Source organism: Lemur catta, chromosome 13 (assembly GCF_020740605.2).
Source record: "Lemur catta isolate mLemCat1 chromosome 13, mLemCat1.pri, whole genome shotgun sequence".
NCBI lineage: Eukaryota > Metazoa > Chordata > Mammalia > Primates > Lemuridae > Lemur > Lemur catta.
In genome coordinates this window covers 76,224,678-76,240,910 of record NC_059140.1, presented here as the reverse complement: position 1 = coordinate 76,240,910, position 16,233 = coordinate 76,224,678, and the positions used below count along the sequence as shown (strand labels likewise).

The 16,233-nt window shown below is 45.8% G+C and overlaps 1 protein-coding gene across 2 annotated transcripts in view; it reads right to left on the bottom strand.

Annotated features, from left to right (window-relative positions):
* Nucleotides 1–14,898, bottom strand: part of FLT1 (fms related receptor tyrosine kinase 1) — a 163,443-nt gene extending 148,545 nt beyond the window's left edge. Inside the window, exon 1 of one of the 2 annotated variants that reach the window (XM_045566841.1) lies at nt 14,528–14,898. In XM_045566841.1, the coding sequence (XP_045422797.1) occupies nt 14,528–14,591 (64 nt within the window). In that variant the 5' untranslated portion in view covers nt 14,592–14,898. The remainder of the gene's footprint in view (nt 1–14,527) is intronic. The other variant, XM_045566842.1, reaches the window with a different exon arrangement.
* Nucleotides 14,899–16,233: the final 1,335 nt, after the last annotated feature.

Genomic DNA, 16,233 nt, shown 5'->3' with positions numbered 1-16,233 from the left:
CTGAACGTTTTCACTCGCTTTCAGTATGTGATATTAAGGCCTTCCTTACAAATACTCATAGAAGACTTTAGAGTTGTTTGTACCCAAAACCTGGAGAATATTGGTTTTCATTCTCAGGGCACTTTTACTCATACATCTTCATTCCTCTATCTAGAACTTTATTTCTAGAAATTAGCTTTTTTGATATCATCCAAGATTTTACATCTCTGATAGAAGAAAACAACAACAATTTCTGTTATCAATTGGCCACCAACCTAACAGCTTTGAAATAACTTGTGGATCAGCTCATTCTGGAGGCCAAGACTAAAACTAATAAGTAGAAGTTACATAAAACCAGAAGGAAAACCTCTGTGGAGAGGTAGCAAGCTTCCCAATACCAGAGCCGTTCCCATGGAATTAAGCCACCACCTCCCTGGGATGAGATTGATGGACTGGGTTAAGGGTTGGACTCCCAGGCACAATCCTAGGAGTCTGGGAACTCTTCACTCTCGTTTATCTATGCTTCTTATCTCTCTTTTACTGCCAGCCAACCCTGGTCTTTTCCCCACTAAATTCCCTATGTGACCCCTTCCTCTTACCCCCTTGCCTTGTTGATTTCTCCAACATTTAACCTCAACATTTATTCTTTTATTTAATATTTTTGAACATACACTAAGAGAGGGATACCATAATAAACAAGGCAAACAAGAGTGCTTTCTGTAAAGTGTTTATAACTTAGCTTGGACAACAGATAAATAAGTATATATGGATGTCTGTAATTTTATACATATAGAATTACTGTTTATATAAGTATAAAATTACATTATATTTATCATGAAGAAATACCAGATGTGATGGTGCCTCACCCAGCCCAGAGAGCGAGGGGCATTCTCTCAGCAGAATGAAGTTGAAGGAATGAGTGCGCATTTGCTAAAGGAAACACCAGGTTCTCCTTCACTCTTTAAAGACTTCCAAATCTCCAAACCCTGTAAAGCTTCATCTTTACTTTTAAACAATTGTTTTCTTCTAACAACTTCTCTTAAATTCTCTTGTGTTTTATAACTCTGCTTTCCTTGGCCTCTTCACCGAGAGGAGAAAGCTCTATTGTCTTTTTCCAATGCTCTGGTTTGCATAATTTTTTTAGTCTGGGGTCTACATGACTTCACTTGACACTGGAAAACAAGTTACAAGTAACCATGTTTTAGAATATTAGTAGATACTCGGGTCACATTGTGCTTGTTGAAACAGAGCACCATGGAAGAGTACTGGGGTGGAGATTCAGCAAAGAGGGCATTAAAGAGACTATCAGATGGGATACATTAGCTAGGGCTTAACTTGTCTTTCCTTTTCCCTGTTCACCCAGCCTATACCGTGGATGGTCCAGAGCCAAGAGGAAATCATTTTCAATCAAAAGGTTCTTATCCTAGGTGGCAAAAACAATGGCAGCAATAGCAACATTACCTAGTATCTCAGGCTTCGTTGGCATACCTAGAAATTAAATGTTCTCAATCAACTGTCTTTCTTGTGGGCTGTTTGGGAACCTTGACCCGCTAAGAAGAGTATCCCAGCAGGAGGGCTCATCTCAAAGACAGTCTCTTGGGAATCAATTCTCTAGCGGCTGGGCAGCTTAGACTCACATTCTCAATCCTGAGTCCCAGGTCAATTCAGGACAACATGGCCAGCTCAGCCAAGCACAAGAGAGCAGTGACTAGACTGGAGGATGGCCCAGATTAAAAGAACAGAACATCACATATGTTTTGGGAGAATTATTGCCAGCTCTTGGATATATTTCTGCCAACTTCCTCTACTTATACACACATACACACATGGATTTCTAGAAGGTAAACCAATGCAGAACCATAGCTTTTATGAGGTACTCTGAGACTCAAAGGAACAGCTTAGGATACAGTTTTGGTCAGTTCAAACAGCATTTGTGGACTGACTACCATGAGCCAGGCCCTCTGCTGGATTCACACCTGCAAAGATGGATCAGAAACAGCCTTTCTTCTTAAGGAGCTCTCAGCCCTAAGCTGGCCTCTTAGAAGGTGTCATTTAGAAGTAGAACAGGTGAATACCAAGAAATATAGATGATAATCTACGTCAACAAATAGAGATCTCCTCCAAACTATGCATGCTTTTGTTTAAGGAACACATTCTTTAGTATAGGTAGTCACAAATTCTTCACTAACACAAGTGATTAATCTTAGTAAAATTCATAGCTAAGTTCATAAAATAAAAACACTTATTCAGGCTGGGCACAGTGGCTCACAGCTGTAGTCCTAGCACTTTGGGAGGCCGAGGTGGGAGGGCAGGAGTTTAAGACCAGCCTGGGCAATATAGCAAGATCCAATTTCTACAAAACAAATTTTTTAAAAATTAGCTGGGCATAGTGGTACACACATGTAGTCCCAGCTATTATGGAGGCTGAGGCAGGAGGATCACCTGAGCCCAGGAATTTGAGGTTGCAGTGAGCTATTATGACACCACTGCACTCTAGCCTGGGTAACACAATGAAATCTTCTTGTCAAAAAACAAACAAACAAACAAACAAACAAAAAAACTACTTATTCAGTGGTAAAACCGTAGCATAATGAACACAACCATATTTATACCTCTAACTAAAATATAATGGGTTACTTGATGATAATCCCTTGAGCATCTTTTAAGTGAATATGTTAAAATGTTCTAAAACAGTCTTGTATGCAAGCCTGAACTCAAGTTGGAAATTGGACATAAATCTAGAATAATGACTAACTATGAATTTGGCATCAGGATAATTAAATTTGATATGATCCCTGTTTTTCCTTATGAAATCATGGGAGAAAAGAGCATTCCAAATTGTTGCAAGAAAATACGTTTCTTAAACATCCCCTCTCAAGTTTGTATTTATTTAACATTCTCCCAAAATGGTGAAGGAATTACTCCAGAGAGGCAATCCCATGCCTATCTGTTTAGACTGTAAAGCACATTTTTTAAATAGCAACAACAACAACAACACAAACTTTGTTTCCATAATTTAGAATTTTCTAAAGAAAAGATATATCTGGATTTAGAATCACTAAGTTTAATGTCAGTTCAAAAAGGCTAAAGTGAAATAGAAATTCCTGAAAATTAGCATCCTATTAGTTTCCTGAATTTCCCATTTGCCTTCTAAGTGACTTCGTATGGCAAATACTTTGCATAGGGTATTTTTCAGTTACCAATTTTGAGGATAGAGGATGGGATGGGTGAGTGAAGGGTAGAACCATTTTTCATTTGTACACCAACAATGTGTGTCAAACATTCCCTAACTCTCAAGAAGTCATAGGTACCCAAAGTCCATTCTAGGGCATTATAATGACTCAACTGCCGTGCATTTTTTTCTCTAGTTCTAGCAGAATTCCCAATGGAGAAGATCCTGAAGCTATAAAAATTTTCAAAGAACAACACAGAACAAAAATCTGATTCAGCAGCAGACATTAAGTGGGAAAAGACAGTTAAACAATGTTTCCCAAAAAGAAAGCAATACCATTAATCATAGATGAAATGCTGTAGCAAGAGTTTACATTGCTCTTTACATTGTTTCTTTGTAGTCCTCTCTAATATATCCCTGCCTCTCCATCTGTTTACATATATTTTTGGCTTCTCTAATGCCAACTTAGAGAAGGAAAACAATCAGAAAAAAATCTAACAGTATAATTGGATACTCCATATAATTTCCCTGTAAGACATGTATCCATTTGACCACACTTCCCATCTTTTCCCTTGGAGTGAAAGATAAAACTCCTCAATAGGTGGCAAGATAGGATTTTTCTCAGATTCTGATAAATATGACAGTATTCTGGTATGAAAAAGCATCCCTATGCAAGTAATAGATCAAGGAAGAAGAAGCAAAGCACTGTTTTCTGTTTCTTGACTTCTAGCAGGTCTGACTATTTGAAGGGAGTGATCTACGGAGGAGAAAGAGACACAAGGAGCAACATGACTTAGAGAAATGCTTCCAGTTTTGCTAACTGTACAAGGCCTGCCAATCAAACAGGGAAATCAAAGCCTGTCAGGTGGCCACCTCAGATGACAAGTAACTCCCTCGAGAAAAAAGTTCTTGGACAGTTATCTTTTCTCACAGATATAAGAGCTTTTTGTCCTAAACCCTGAAAACAAAACTCTCATCTTTTTCTTTAATGTCTAGATTTATCATTGAAGATATTTGGGGTAAATGTTAGTGGAAAGAGTACCAGTTTTAAAATCAGAAAGACCTAGGCTTGAATCTTGGCCTGATTGCTCAATAAGTGTGACTCTCAGTGAGTCATCAGATTTTTCTCAGCCTCAGAGTTTCAGCCTATAAACAGTTGCAAGTGCACACGCTGGATGGCTATGAAGAGACTTACTTGAGCTGACTAGCAAGCGCCCTGTGCTGAGGGGAGGCTCAGTACTTGTACTCCTTCCCCTTCCCTCAGGGCCAGTTGGTATCCTCCCTCCCTCTAATTCTTGTAGCATCTGCTTTCAGGGTCAAAGACACTTCTGGTCTTTCCCTCAGGTACTCCAGTTTCCTTCAAGAAAAGCTACAGGTTGTGAGGTTGCTGGGATCTGATGCACAAAGGTGTAGGCACTGGATTCCTGGAAACTGTCAGAGGACAGTCTCAGCTTTTTCAGAGGACCTGGCTGATAAGAGCTTTTCTAGAATCCAAGTGCTGGCCTCTTCCTGTTCTTCTTTGTCATCTGAACTACTTTAAAGCCACACATTGGAGAGCAGTTTGGAAGCCCACCAAAAATCGTGCTCTTAATGGCTTTGGGGATCCTTCTCTGACTTTAACTTTTTTGGAAGGTCCTTGAATGCCTGTAGTAAGAAAACCCATATGATTAAAAGTCTGTCTTAATGGAGCCGGGAACGGTGGCTGCCACATGCAGCAGTGGAATCTCCCAAGGCCGCTCTAGGCTGGAGTGGTAGTGGCTTCTCACATTCTTTGGAGATGGCCAAACTCCAAGGATAGAAAAAGGGAAAGACTGGCACGCTCCCATCCACACTCCTTTTCCTTCTCCTCTTTTCATTTAGGCTGTAAGGCATCGTAAGAGGGGGGAGGGTTGGAGTCTGAGAGACTCAGATTCAAATAATTCCAGCTTTACTTGCCACTTCTGGGACCTTGGGCAAAGTGTTTAACTTACCTATGCATCAGTTTCCTCATAGTGAAGAGCACTGCACCTACCTCTTGGGACTGAGTAAAATAATATATGTAAATCAAAGTGCCTAACAGCCAAAGGCACTTGGTTCCCTCCTTTCTCCCTCGCCCCAAAGCATATCTCTCCCTGTAGTCTCCACACCCTCCAGAAGAAAGTGCTAAATCAGGGCCCCTTCCATAGAAGCCTCAAAAGGCCGCAGAGCTGCCAACACTCGGAATCCTCGCTTGCTGGTGTCAGGGTAGTCAGAAGCGGCTGCTGGCCCGCACGGCATGCCAGCTTACCCGTGGCTTATGCTCCCTGAACAGAAGGCTCTTCCACTGGGCCCGCTGTTTCATTCCCAGATACTGTTTAAAAGGGTCAGGGCATTATTTAGTATTTATTTTTATATACTATTATTTTCTTGGCCAAACCCCAGCCTAATGTCTAGACTGAAAAGAAAATGTGATGTGTTGAAAAGCGGTGCAGTAGATGGAAAAACACTATCACAATGCTGTACAGCCCTCCCATCAAGAGAGCAGTCTGCTTCCCTACCCTTGAATCCGGGCCAGGACTCGCTTTGACCAATAGAATGTGGCAGAGTGATGCAGGAGTTCCAAAGTCTAAGCCTCAAAACACCTTGGAGTTTCCGCCATCACACTCTTGGAACACCCCTGCCTCCACATGAGGAAGCCCCGGCAAGAATACTGAATGAGGAAAGGCCATGTGGAGAGGGAGGCCCAGGACCAAGGTCCTGGTAACAAAGCCGGGGACTACAGCTGCATGAACCACCCGGGTACTTAGCTGAGTCCAGCCCAAATGTCTAACCCATCGAATCATGGGGCATAATGAATTGCTGTTTTAGGCCACTACAGTTTGGTACATCTTGTTATGTAGCAGTAGATGGCAGACATAAGTGGTTATTGTGACTCAGCCCTGCAGAAGCACCGATTGGCAGTTAAAGGGTATGCTCTTTCTGTATTTGAAATTTAAAGTGCTGAAGTGGATCTCACACAATGTCAGGAATTCAGTGCCCTAGAGGTACCCCTAGATGCTCTTGGGGAAGGGGAAGCAGCTTAGATTCTTGGTGTTTCACAAAGAAGCGTCCCCGCACCACGGTTCTGCATGATGGGGGGTCAGCTCCATCCCCAACCAGCAAAAACTTTTCTCACAATGGGGATAGACCCCTGGTACATTATGAAAGTCAGCAGGCCAACAGGTAGAATTCAGATAGCAAAGGTGGGGACACACTGATCCCTGCCAAGGAAGTACGGAGGCTCAGATGGAGAGGCAACGCATCCTGGAGCCTCAGACAGCAGTTTGCAGGGCACACTGGAGGAAGGCAGGGCTGGACCCAGGCCCGTGGGTGCCCAGGACAGGCCAATAGCATGATGTTTGCCACTATTTGTATGACGAAGGGCTGAGCACTGCATAGTCTAGGGCAGAGACGGAAGACTACTAGTAGCTCTATCATCTGGACCAGCAATTTGCTTCTGGCCCCTAACTTACACACCCCTCTCTGCAAAGCAGACCCACTGTCCTTAGAAGGCAACTTCATTTAGTCACATTGGGTACACACCCTAGCACTTGATCTAAGTTTTCCTCTGCCACACTCTGCTACTCTACTAACACTGACTTCTCCTGGCGGGAACTCTCATAAATACAGTTTCCTGCACTTTGTATGTCTAGTGATGAGCTAGTGTCTTTTACAGACTGGCACGTGGGCAGGTGCCTCTCTGGTGGCCAGGCCTCTCAAACTAGTCCTAGGGCCGTGGTTCTCAAGTGTGGTCTCTAGACCAGGTACCTCAGCATCACGGGGGAACGTGATAGAAAATCATTCTTGGCCCCACCGCAGACCTACTGAATCAGAATCTCTGGGGTCGGGTCCAGCAGTCTGCTGTTTTGCAAGCCCACCGGGTGATTCCGATGTATGACAAAATTCACACAGGGGCTTTAAAATTATTGATGCTTGGGTCCCTCTCAAGAGATTGTGATTAAATTGGTCAGGCGTGCATCCAGGCACGAGGATTTGCAAAAGCTCCCAGAGGAGGATTTGTAAAAGCTCCCAGAGGATTCTAATATAGAGCCCAGGCTGGGGAGCACAGCCCTAGAGAGAGGCGAAGGCTTTCATGGAAATCAATCGGCAGACTAATTGATAACCAGGGTGGGTTTTGCTGAAGGTGGCTTTGTGTTTAAGTGGTTTTATATTTGTGTGTAATAACAGCCAAAGCTTTTCATTTATGCAAGGTTCACTTCAGGCCTCTTTTAAGAGAAGAATCTGATAATTGTAGTTCTGCTTGTGTAGACCACATGGGTGTGTCTGTGGCTTGAAAGAAAATCCATTTATGTATGCTCCACCCATTAAATAGAAGGATAGAAGACCAGGCTGAGAAAAAGTGCCTGCAAGCATTGTGATAACCTGTGAAAAGGCAAAAGCCTTTGTTAAGATTTGCAATAATGAGACAAGGAAGAATGCAAGTGCAAAACACATTAAATTTCAAGCCATTAGGAGGCACATGAAATGTGTTATCAGGTGCAGCATGATGTAGTGACACGATGATACGTTCTTGACAACCAAAGATTCCAGAGAAGGATACTTACCACTGCTGGTTTTTACCACCAAGTAATTCTGTTTCAGAAGCAAATGCCTTGTAGCACTTTATTTATGGTTAAAACGCATCTATTAAATGCCATTTTTACTGTTTTCCACCAAGTCCACATTTTCTGAGACCTTGATCTTGCCACCCATGATTTGGTTAACCATGGTATTCTTCAAGACCACAATTTCTGTTTACTTTGATTATGGGTCCAAACTGAGTCCAAGATTCTGTAAAGAATTTTGGAGTAGGACACAGGTTTCCCAGCAGAAGACAGGACACAAGAACAATGTGGGAGCCAGAAGAGGCTCCTGGCTGAGCCAGGTCTAGTCCCTTAGTCACACAGGTCAAAGATCATCACTAGAGTGTTAGTGAAGAGGACTTGGGCCCTGAGACCACAACTGACTATGAATCCTTTACTAAGCAAACAAACAAGCAACCCCCCCCAAAAAAAGCCACACCTGGGATTTTATTAAAATGCAGGCTTTGATTCATTAAGTACCCAGGGGATGCTGATGCTGCTGGACCAGGGACCACACTTTGACAAGCAGGTTTTGGAATATGTTGTGGGCATGGGCAGTGTAGGGTGGGGTGGGGGTGGGGAGGCACCAGCTTTAGCCCAACCCATGGGATTCAGACTTTCAAGAGCCTTTCTCACACCTAGTAGTGTGGTCCTGCCAGGAAACCATTTATAGGAAGCGTTGAGGAGAGCCATCCTAAGGAAAGCGGGAGCTAGGCAGACCAGTCTGGTCTCATAACAGAGGCTCCTGTTGAAATATAGTTGATTCAGATTGCACCAGATCTCTCTCTGTTGGTCAGGTTTGCCTTCCAGCCCAGCGAGAGGGCAAGTAAGTCAAACCATAAAACCTGAGGGCTCTGTTGTCTCTAAAAATTGTATAAAACACTGTAGGATAAAGCTGAAGTGCTTAGCACTCACCAATAGAGGCTAAGACAGAATTTCTGCCTGGCTTTGGTGGCTCAGAGACCCTAGTGAAGCATCATGCCCCAAACAGGAGGAGATTACATGAGACGGTTTTCTCAGAGAGCTGAAGATTATAGCTGATTTCCTACATCTTAGTCACTTGCTAAAGAGGACAAATATTGCGTACTGAGAAGAGTCACTATCAGTAATCCATCATAACTGAGGCCAAATGGACAGGCAAGAGCACCTCAATATATGGAAATAAATTCACGTCTGAGAGTTTTTCTTTGAAATCATAGTGTGGCTACATATTTATTCATTCATTTGTCCCAACACATACTGTAAGCCTCTGTGCCAGCCATTATATCAGTTGCCAGAGATCTAAGGACAGCTAAGACATGATCTCCCTCCCAAAGAGGAAGACCCAGACACATAAAATCCTAACAGTGCAAGGTGAGAAGTACTGGAGGGGCTATAGGGAAGCAGAAGAAACCATCAGTTCTGTCTGGGGCTTCAAGGAGGTGCTCCTGGAGATGGTGACTGTTGAGCTGGATTTTGCAGGCGAGGGAGGAGGGGACACTGAGGGAGGTAAAGGGTCTTGCAGGCAGATGAACAGCATGAACAGAGTGATGAAAGTGAAAGCCCATCTGAAGAAGTAATTTGTTTGACTAGGGTAGAGCTTGTGCAGCTGGAACCCAGGGTGTACGGAGGAAAGTGGTGAAAGATGAAGCTAGTACCATAAGCCACAGCTATGTAAGCCACAGCTGTTCAAAAGAAGGATTCCAAGTCTTCACAAGGAAAATTAATCTTCTCACCAAACCTCTTGGTGTGCTAAGCAGCCATCATTTTGATTCTTAATTTAAACCTGTTATAGGCTTTAAGAAAATAGAAGAAAATTTCAGATTAAAAAAAGACGTCATTTAGAAAGAAATGTTAGCATTGTAATAATGTTATTAAACAAATATTTGAACATCTCTCTTCTGTTGGGGGAAGAGGAAATACACAAATGTAGAAGACATGTTATCTGTAGTACAAATGTCAGGTTTTGCTCGGGGGCCTGCCACAAGCTAGCTGTTCACTTTGAAAAAAATCACTGACCTTCCCTGGGCTGGTTTTCTCATCTCTGAAGTGAGTGGATTGGATCAATGAGGTTCCATCTAGTTCTTACAATGTGTGTGTCTGTGAGACAAGATCGAGTCTCTCAGAGCTCAAAATCAAGGAGAGGTGCAGCAATCAGACATGGCTTTCAGGCATCCAGCGTCACCAAGACGGATGGGAAATCCCCAGGAATTCTTGACATCTCCCCACATCCGCCCCAGCAGCAATGCAGGAAATCTAGTCCACTATCTTCAGCAGACTCAATGGAACCGTTTCCTTAATGAAGCCCCGTGCAGCCCCGTGTGCTAAGCTTTCCTTTCAGAGGCTTTCCTTTCAAGCCCTCCCTCAAACACCCCATTCCTCTCATTTCCTTCCCCTCTCTCAATCTGGTATAAAACCCAGCAATTTAATCAGCAGCATGCAATTTCCAAGGCACCCAAGAGAGTGAGGAACCAACAGTGATCCTGGAAAGCATGTGGCAGGAGACTTGTCATTTGCTCACAAGCCTCTCCAGTAGACTAAGGTCCATGGAGCAGAGTGGACTGTTCAGTTCTATTAAATTGTTTAAAACCAATGCAACAGATGGTTTTATGCTTTCAACCACTCACACTAATATATTTTTACTTAAAAAAAAAAAGCTTGGGATGATTTCAAATGCCCTTCCTCTATCCACAATCACATACTGGAAAATGATAATATTTACTTGATATCCGTATGGCTGAACCTAGAACCTGACATACCTGGTCTCTGCTAACACCAGCAGGGTTTGCATTTAACATTTGAGTGCCAAGATAGCCTCTCTCACTTTCTCTTCATTCTTACGCCCACTCACATACACATCTCAATTTAAAGCACTATAGAAGGTACTTACTCTTCTATCTGTTCTTGTCTTGCCCAACCGCCCAAGCCAGGGTAAACATTGGCCATAACTCTGCTGTGTGTAGATGGCAGTAAGTTGCATAGTCTTCCTCAAGGACATTACATTTTTGTGGTCAATATAAAACCATTTTTTGCAACATATTTTCAACTTCTACATTATATACATTCAAAATAGATTTAGAAATGCCTGGATAGTTTCTGGAAAGAACAAAATAATTATTTGGTTTCTTTCTTTTTTTTTTTGAGAAAGGGTCTCACTCCCAGGACTAGAGTACAGTGGCATCATCATAGCTCACTGCAATCTCCAACTCCTAGACTCAAGCAATCCTCCTGCCTCAGCCTCCCGAGTAGCTGGGACTACAGGCATGCACAACCACACCCAGCTAATGTTTTCTATTTTTAGTAGAGTTGGGGTCTCACTTTTGCTCAGGCTGGTCTCGAACTCCTGACCTCAAGTGATCTCCTGCCTTCACCTCCCAGAATGGTTTGTTTCTTAAAAGTCACATAAAATCAGTTCAATTTTAAATAAAGTGTTTAGTATCCTTGTTGAAACCTGGAACTCTTTTAGGATAAAACCATTGTTTCATCAAATAAATGTTAATTTTAAAAATTCAAGAAATGTATGGAGGTTTAAAATGGCTGGTATCCCTAAAAGAGTTAATGCAACTAGTTATGAAGAAGAGTCTACTTCATAGAGTTACACATTTTGCTAGTGAAAAAACCCAGGAAAATGATTACCACTGGCATGGGCATCCTATACCAGCTCATCTCTTACAAAACATAGCCCACTACAAGCCAAGTTAATTGGCTGACTAGGTACATTCTACTGATTGCTGATGGCAGGGGAAACCCAATTTATCCTTACAACCCCAGCATCATATGGTTTATCATCCACTCTATAAGTAAATATAAATAAGGTGTGGGAGAGAAAAGAGAAAGACAGACACTGTGTTTAGTCTATTTCTTGGAATCATTCATTGCATTTTAGAGTCAGAAAAGGGCCTTAGAAATCAACCATTCATTCTAACTTCTTCATTTTACATATGAAAGCAAAAAACCCACTTGGTGATCATTAGAAAAGAAACTAGACAGCCTATTACAGAATTTTCAACAGGGAAAGAAAAAAGTGTAACAAAGTACTAAAAAATAAAGTAGAAATATTTGAGGAACTAGAGTGGTGGCTACCTGCAGTTCATCTGCAGCATGATCCATCAGCTGGAAAATTATTTGGACTGCCAAAGCTTCCAAATAATTAACATTTCAAATAGGCAATTTGGACCAAAAAAAAGTGTAGCTTCATAAAACCTTGGAGAAAAGAGCAAAAATTGTCATGTAAATTAACTTTATTATGAGAGATTTATTATATTCAATTTGGAAACAGGTATTATTTTTGTGTACATTTTGATTAACTGAATATTATTTATGCGGACTTTCCTCACAAAATTTATAAGTTCAGTATTTCCACTTAGTTATAGTAAATTGTAAATATTAGTTGCTCAAGAACTCAAGAAAAATGGGAGCAGAAGAAAAGGATCTGTGGCTTTAATCATGGGTGTGGCACCTTAAAAGTAAGAAATGAGACTCCCAGCTGGAGAAAGAGGACTGGTATCCTTTACAGAGACAGAATTTGCAATACAGAGTACTTGAGAGTATCTAAATTATTGGCATCTTTTTATTTCCCGTGATATTTGGGAGAAAGTAAATATACTCTCTAGGGGGGAAATGCATGATCTTTTAGTCTTACTGAACCTCTGGTTATTTTACACCTCAGTGCAGGCACATACTGCATACACACACACAATATTAGTAACTCACAAATATTCAAAGATTACAGCACCTGAAGGGCAGACCCCAGTCCATGATGGGTGCAAGAGGAGTCCTGATTAATCCACAGGACAGAAATGTGACCTCTTTCTGGACACTGCGTCCCAGAGATGTAGCCTTTGGTTCAGTTTGAAAGCCCTGATGCAGTTCAGAAAGTAAGCAGCTGATCAGTTTACTGTGAGATCTTTGGTACGGGTTTTCAAATCCACGCTTCGCAATGACAAACCCATACCACTAGCGGAACATTCTGTAAACTGTAAGGGAAAAGGGTTCTCATCTTACCAATGTTTGTCCCCCTTTCTTCTTAAAACGTGTGTAAATTTTTCAAAAAAGTCAGAGTTCCAAGATTTCTGTCCCATGTAAGTACATTACAGTCTAAGAGAAATCACAAGAGGATCCCACTCATGTTTCTGTAAAGTTTCCACCAGTCTAAGATGCTCTTAGTCCCAAATAAAACTATGCTTCACTAAAGCCAACCATGTTTTTTGAAACAAAAATATATGTGAAGCAGAAAATCCAATAAATCATGTACTTCCCTACCCCCATATTTTTGGACTCACAGTTATTTACCTATATTTACTTTTACATAATAGGTGAATTACTTAAATTGTCTAAGCAATTATATTTTACTACAAGCCACTTTTCAAAACAAAAATGTATTTATAAGATAGAAAATACAATATTTTACTTAATACCGTTATTTTAGCACATTTCTCAACTCACAGTGAGTGCTCAGGGATTACTACTTCGCACTGCCTCCAGGTTTAGAAGTTGCCCCGATCCAATTGGAACCATTGTTACTTAGAAACTGACGGTCTAATTAGTCTTCCCACCGACAAAGAATATTTAATTATTATTGCCTTTTGGGTTTAACAAGAGTTTTTGTTTGTTTTTTAATATGCTCAACCCTACTGTCTTTCCTTCCCGGGAATCACTGCAATTACTTACTTTATGTTACTGGTTTTGTTGCGTTTTGTTTCATATTTTACCTTTTCCCCACGATGCTTAAAAAGAAAGGCGCTCGGGAACCTGGTTCTCAGCGCCCAGGGGGACGGAACTGGGGGTTGGGCCGCTCAGCGCCACTGAGCACCTGCGTCCCTTCGGGCTTGGACCTCTGATGGCGGCGGTCTCCATACCGTATAAAGCGTCCCGGCCCCAGACCGTTTCGCCGCCTGTGCCCCAGATGCCGAGCGAAGGCTGACTTAGGTGGCGGGGCGGGCCTCACCTACTCCTCAAACCACATCTTTTGGTCCAAATCGTCCGCCCTTTCTTGGCTCAGAGTTAAAGGCTGAGCTCGCAATACGGTAACTTAACGGTATTCGGGCCCTTGGCTGCCCTGGTCAGTCAGGGTCTCTCGCGTCGGCGACCTGGGCTGGACCGCGCACCCCGCCTGCTCCCCGCCGAGGCTCCCCCGCCCGGTGGCTGCTGCGGTCCGCGCGCGGCGGGGAGGAGCCGGCGGCCGCCGAGCGTCCCGGGGTCAGTCGGGCTCGGAGCCGAAGCGGGTCCAGGGATACCGGCGCTGGCCCTCTGCTGGGACCCGTCTGCTCCCATGGGCACGCGACTCCCACCAAATTGGTTCTCCTCCTTCCCTCTCGTGGCGCGAGGTCGTGGCCAGTGCCCCATGTCGCCAACGCTCCGGCTTCAACCAGCCCCAGGCAGCCTCGTGGGCGTTCAGGAGTCGCTGCTCCCGGCTCCGGAGGACCCCGCGGAACGGCGCCAGGCTGCCTGGGACAGGCTCTGGGTGCCAGGCCGGTCCGGGTGCTCCGTGCGCCCGCAGTCCGGAGCCTCGGCAGAGAGACCCCACCCAGGAGCCGGGTAGAGGATCAGCGACTCTGCCGCAAAAGGGCAGCTCAGCTAAGACCCGTTCTGGGCGGTGATGCCCGCAGGCCTGGGCCAGCCACTCTCCGAGGCGCCCACCCGGAGAAAGGGCGCTGCGACCCCAGGCGTGCCTGCTGCCACTGGTGTCCGAGGTTCCCGCCGAGGCTCGCTTCTTGGGGCTGCAGCCTCGTCTCCCCGCACGCACCCTCCCCGGCCCCACAGGCTCTGCCCCTCCGCCGCCCCATCCCAGCTCCGCGCCGGCCCGGCCGCACCTCACCTGTGAAAAGCAGACAGCCGAGCAGCGCGCACAGCAGGACCCCGGTGTCCCAGCAGCCGACCATGGTGAGCGCGACGCGGCCTGCTCGCCCAGTGCCCGCGCTCCCCGCGGCCAACCACACCGCCGTCCGAGCCCGTCCTCCCGCGCTCCGCTGCCGCTGGCCCCGCGCTCTGGCCCTGCGCCCCGAGCGCCCCTCTTTTCGGCTCCAGCCAGGAGACAACCACTTCTCGGGGTAATCCTCGCCGCCCGGCGCCGCTGGCCTCTGCGTCCGAGTCCCGGAGCCCGCTCCGAGCCGCCGCCGCCGCCGCTGCCGGGGAGGAGCCGCAAGGAGTGTCCGGCTGGCGCGCTCCGAGCCTCCCGCGGACCTCGATTAAGAGGAGACGAGGGCGGGGGCGATTTATAACCTTTCCCCAGCCCACTTCCTACCCCGGCACCTCCTTCTAGTGACGTCAAGTGGTCCCCCACCCCTCATCCGCCTCCCCACCTACCCTCTTCTTCCTCCCGGGCCCGCTTCCCCACGGCTCCGAGAGGGGCGGGGGCCCCTGAGGGCGGGCGGCCCTGGGCCGAGCGCGCGTGGGGAGGTGCTGGCGACGCGGGCCGGGGAGCGCGGCCTCGGTAGGTTCGGGGTCCTTACTCCATGCCCTCCTGCCCCCGCCCCTCCGCCAGCCCATCGCGCTCAGGAAATCCTTGCAGAGTCCCTCCACCCGGCTTACTCAGCTCTGGGGGCCGCCCGCAACTGGGGAGGGGACAGGGCTGAAGTTCCACTGCCCGGCCCCCAGGCGGAAAGTCGGATCCAAGGGAAGCTGGTCGCGCCTCCGCGACGGTGTTCTTGGCACGGCGGAGAAGAGGCGCAGTCCTGCTCTCTTTCCGTGCCGCCTGCTCTTCTCGCGCTGTCCCGCCTCCCCTGACCTCGCCAGACTGTCCCAAGACGCCTAAGAAGGCGCCTGAGACACCCGACACAAGGCACTGGACCAGGGGACCCGACGCTTGCCTGGCACCTTTGGGGAGACTGGGAACCGGCTCAGGTCCCAGGGGAGCGTGTCTGTGTCTTTTTCGGCCGCCTTGATGCACCCGCCCAAGTCATTTCCTCAATCCTCTGCTTCCTAGAAGCAAAACAAGGAAAAACATCATGATACCTTTAAAAAGCTGAGGAATGAAACTGTCCCTGCAACTTGTAAGGGCTGAGCACTTGAACTTTGTTTCCTAAATGCTTGAAAAAGAAATCTTTCTGGGGGCAGCTTGCTACACAAGATAAGTCACTCTGCTGCTCTTCGACAAAATCCGAGTGAAATTAACTTGAGGCACTAGATCATTTGCCATGACACTAATTCCACGCTGTTCCTCAATTATGTCTCCATTACCTCAAAGGCTGAAATCGTCCTGAGCTCCACGGAGCAGTCCAGTTTTGCCTCTGTAAATACCGCAGGTTTGAAAAATAGTTCTGTTGGAACCCGTCAGACGGTCATGATAGACAGGGACTGCGATGGCTCCTGAATGGGGCCAGCGACTCTTCCTGAAGGACTGGACTGCTTCTCCGCCTGGGAAGGTTGGGCAACCCAAAGTTACCACATCTCGCGGCTGCACACCAAGGAGAGGCCGCGGCCACCGGCTGCTCCACGCAGGACGTGTGCGTTTGGGCACCTGGAGCCGCCGCGCGCACCTGAGCCGCGGTCCGGGATCCCTCGTGGTTCAGACGCAGAGAAGAC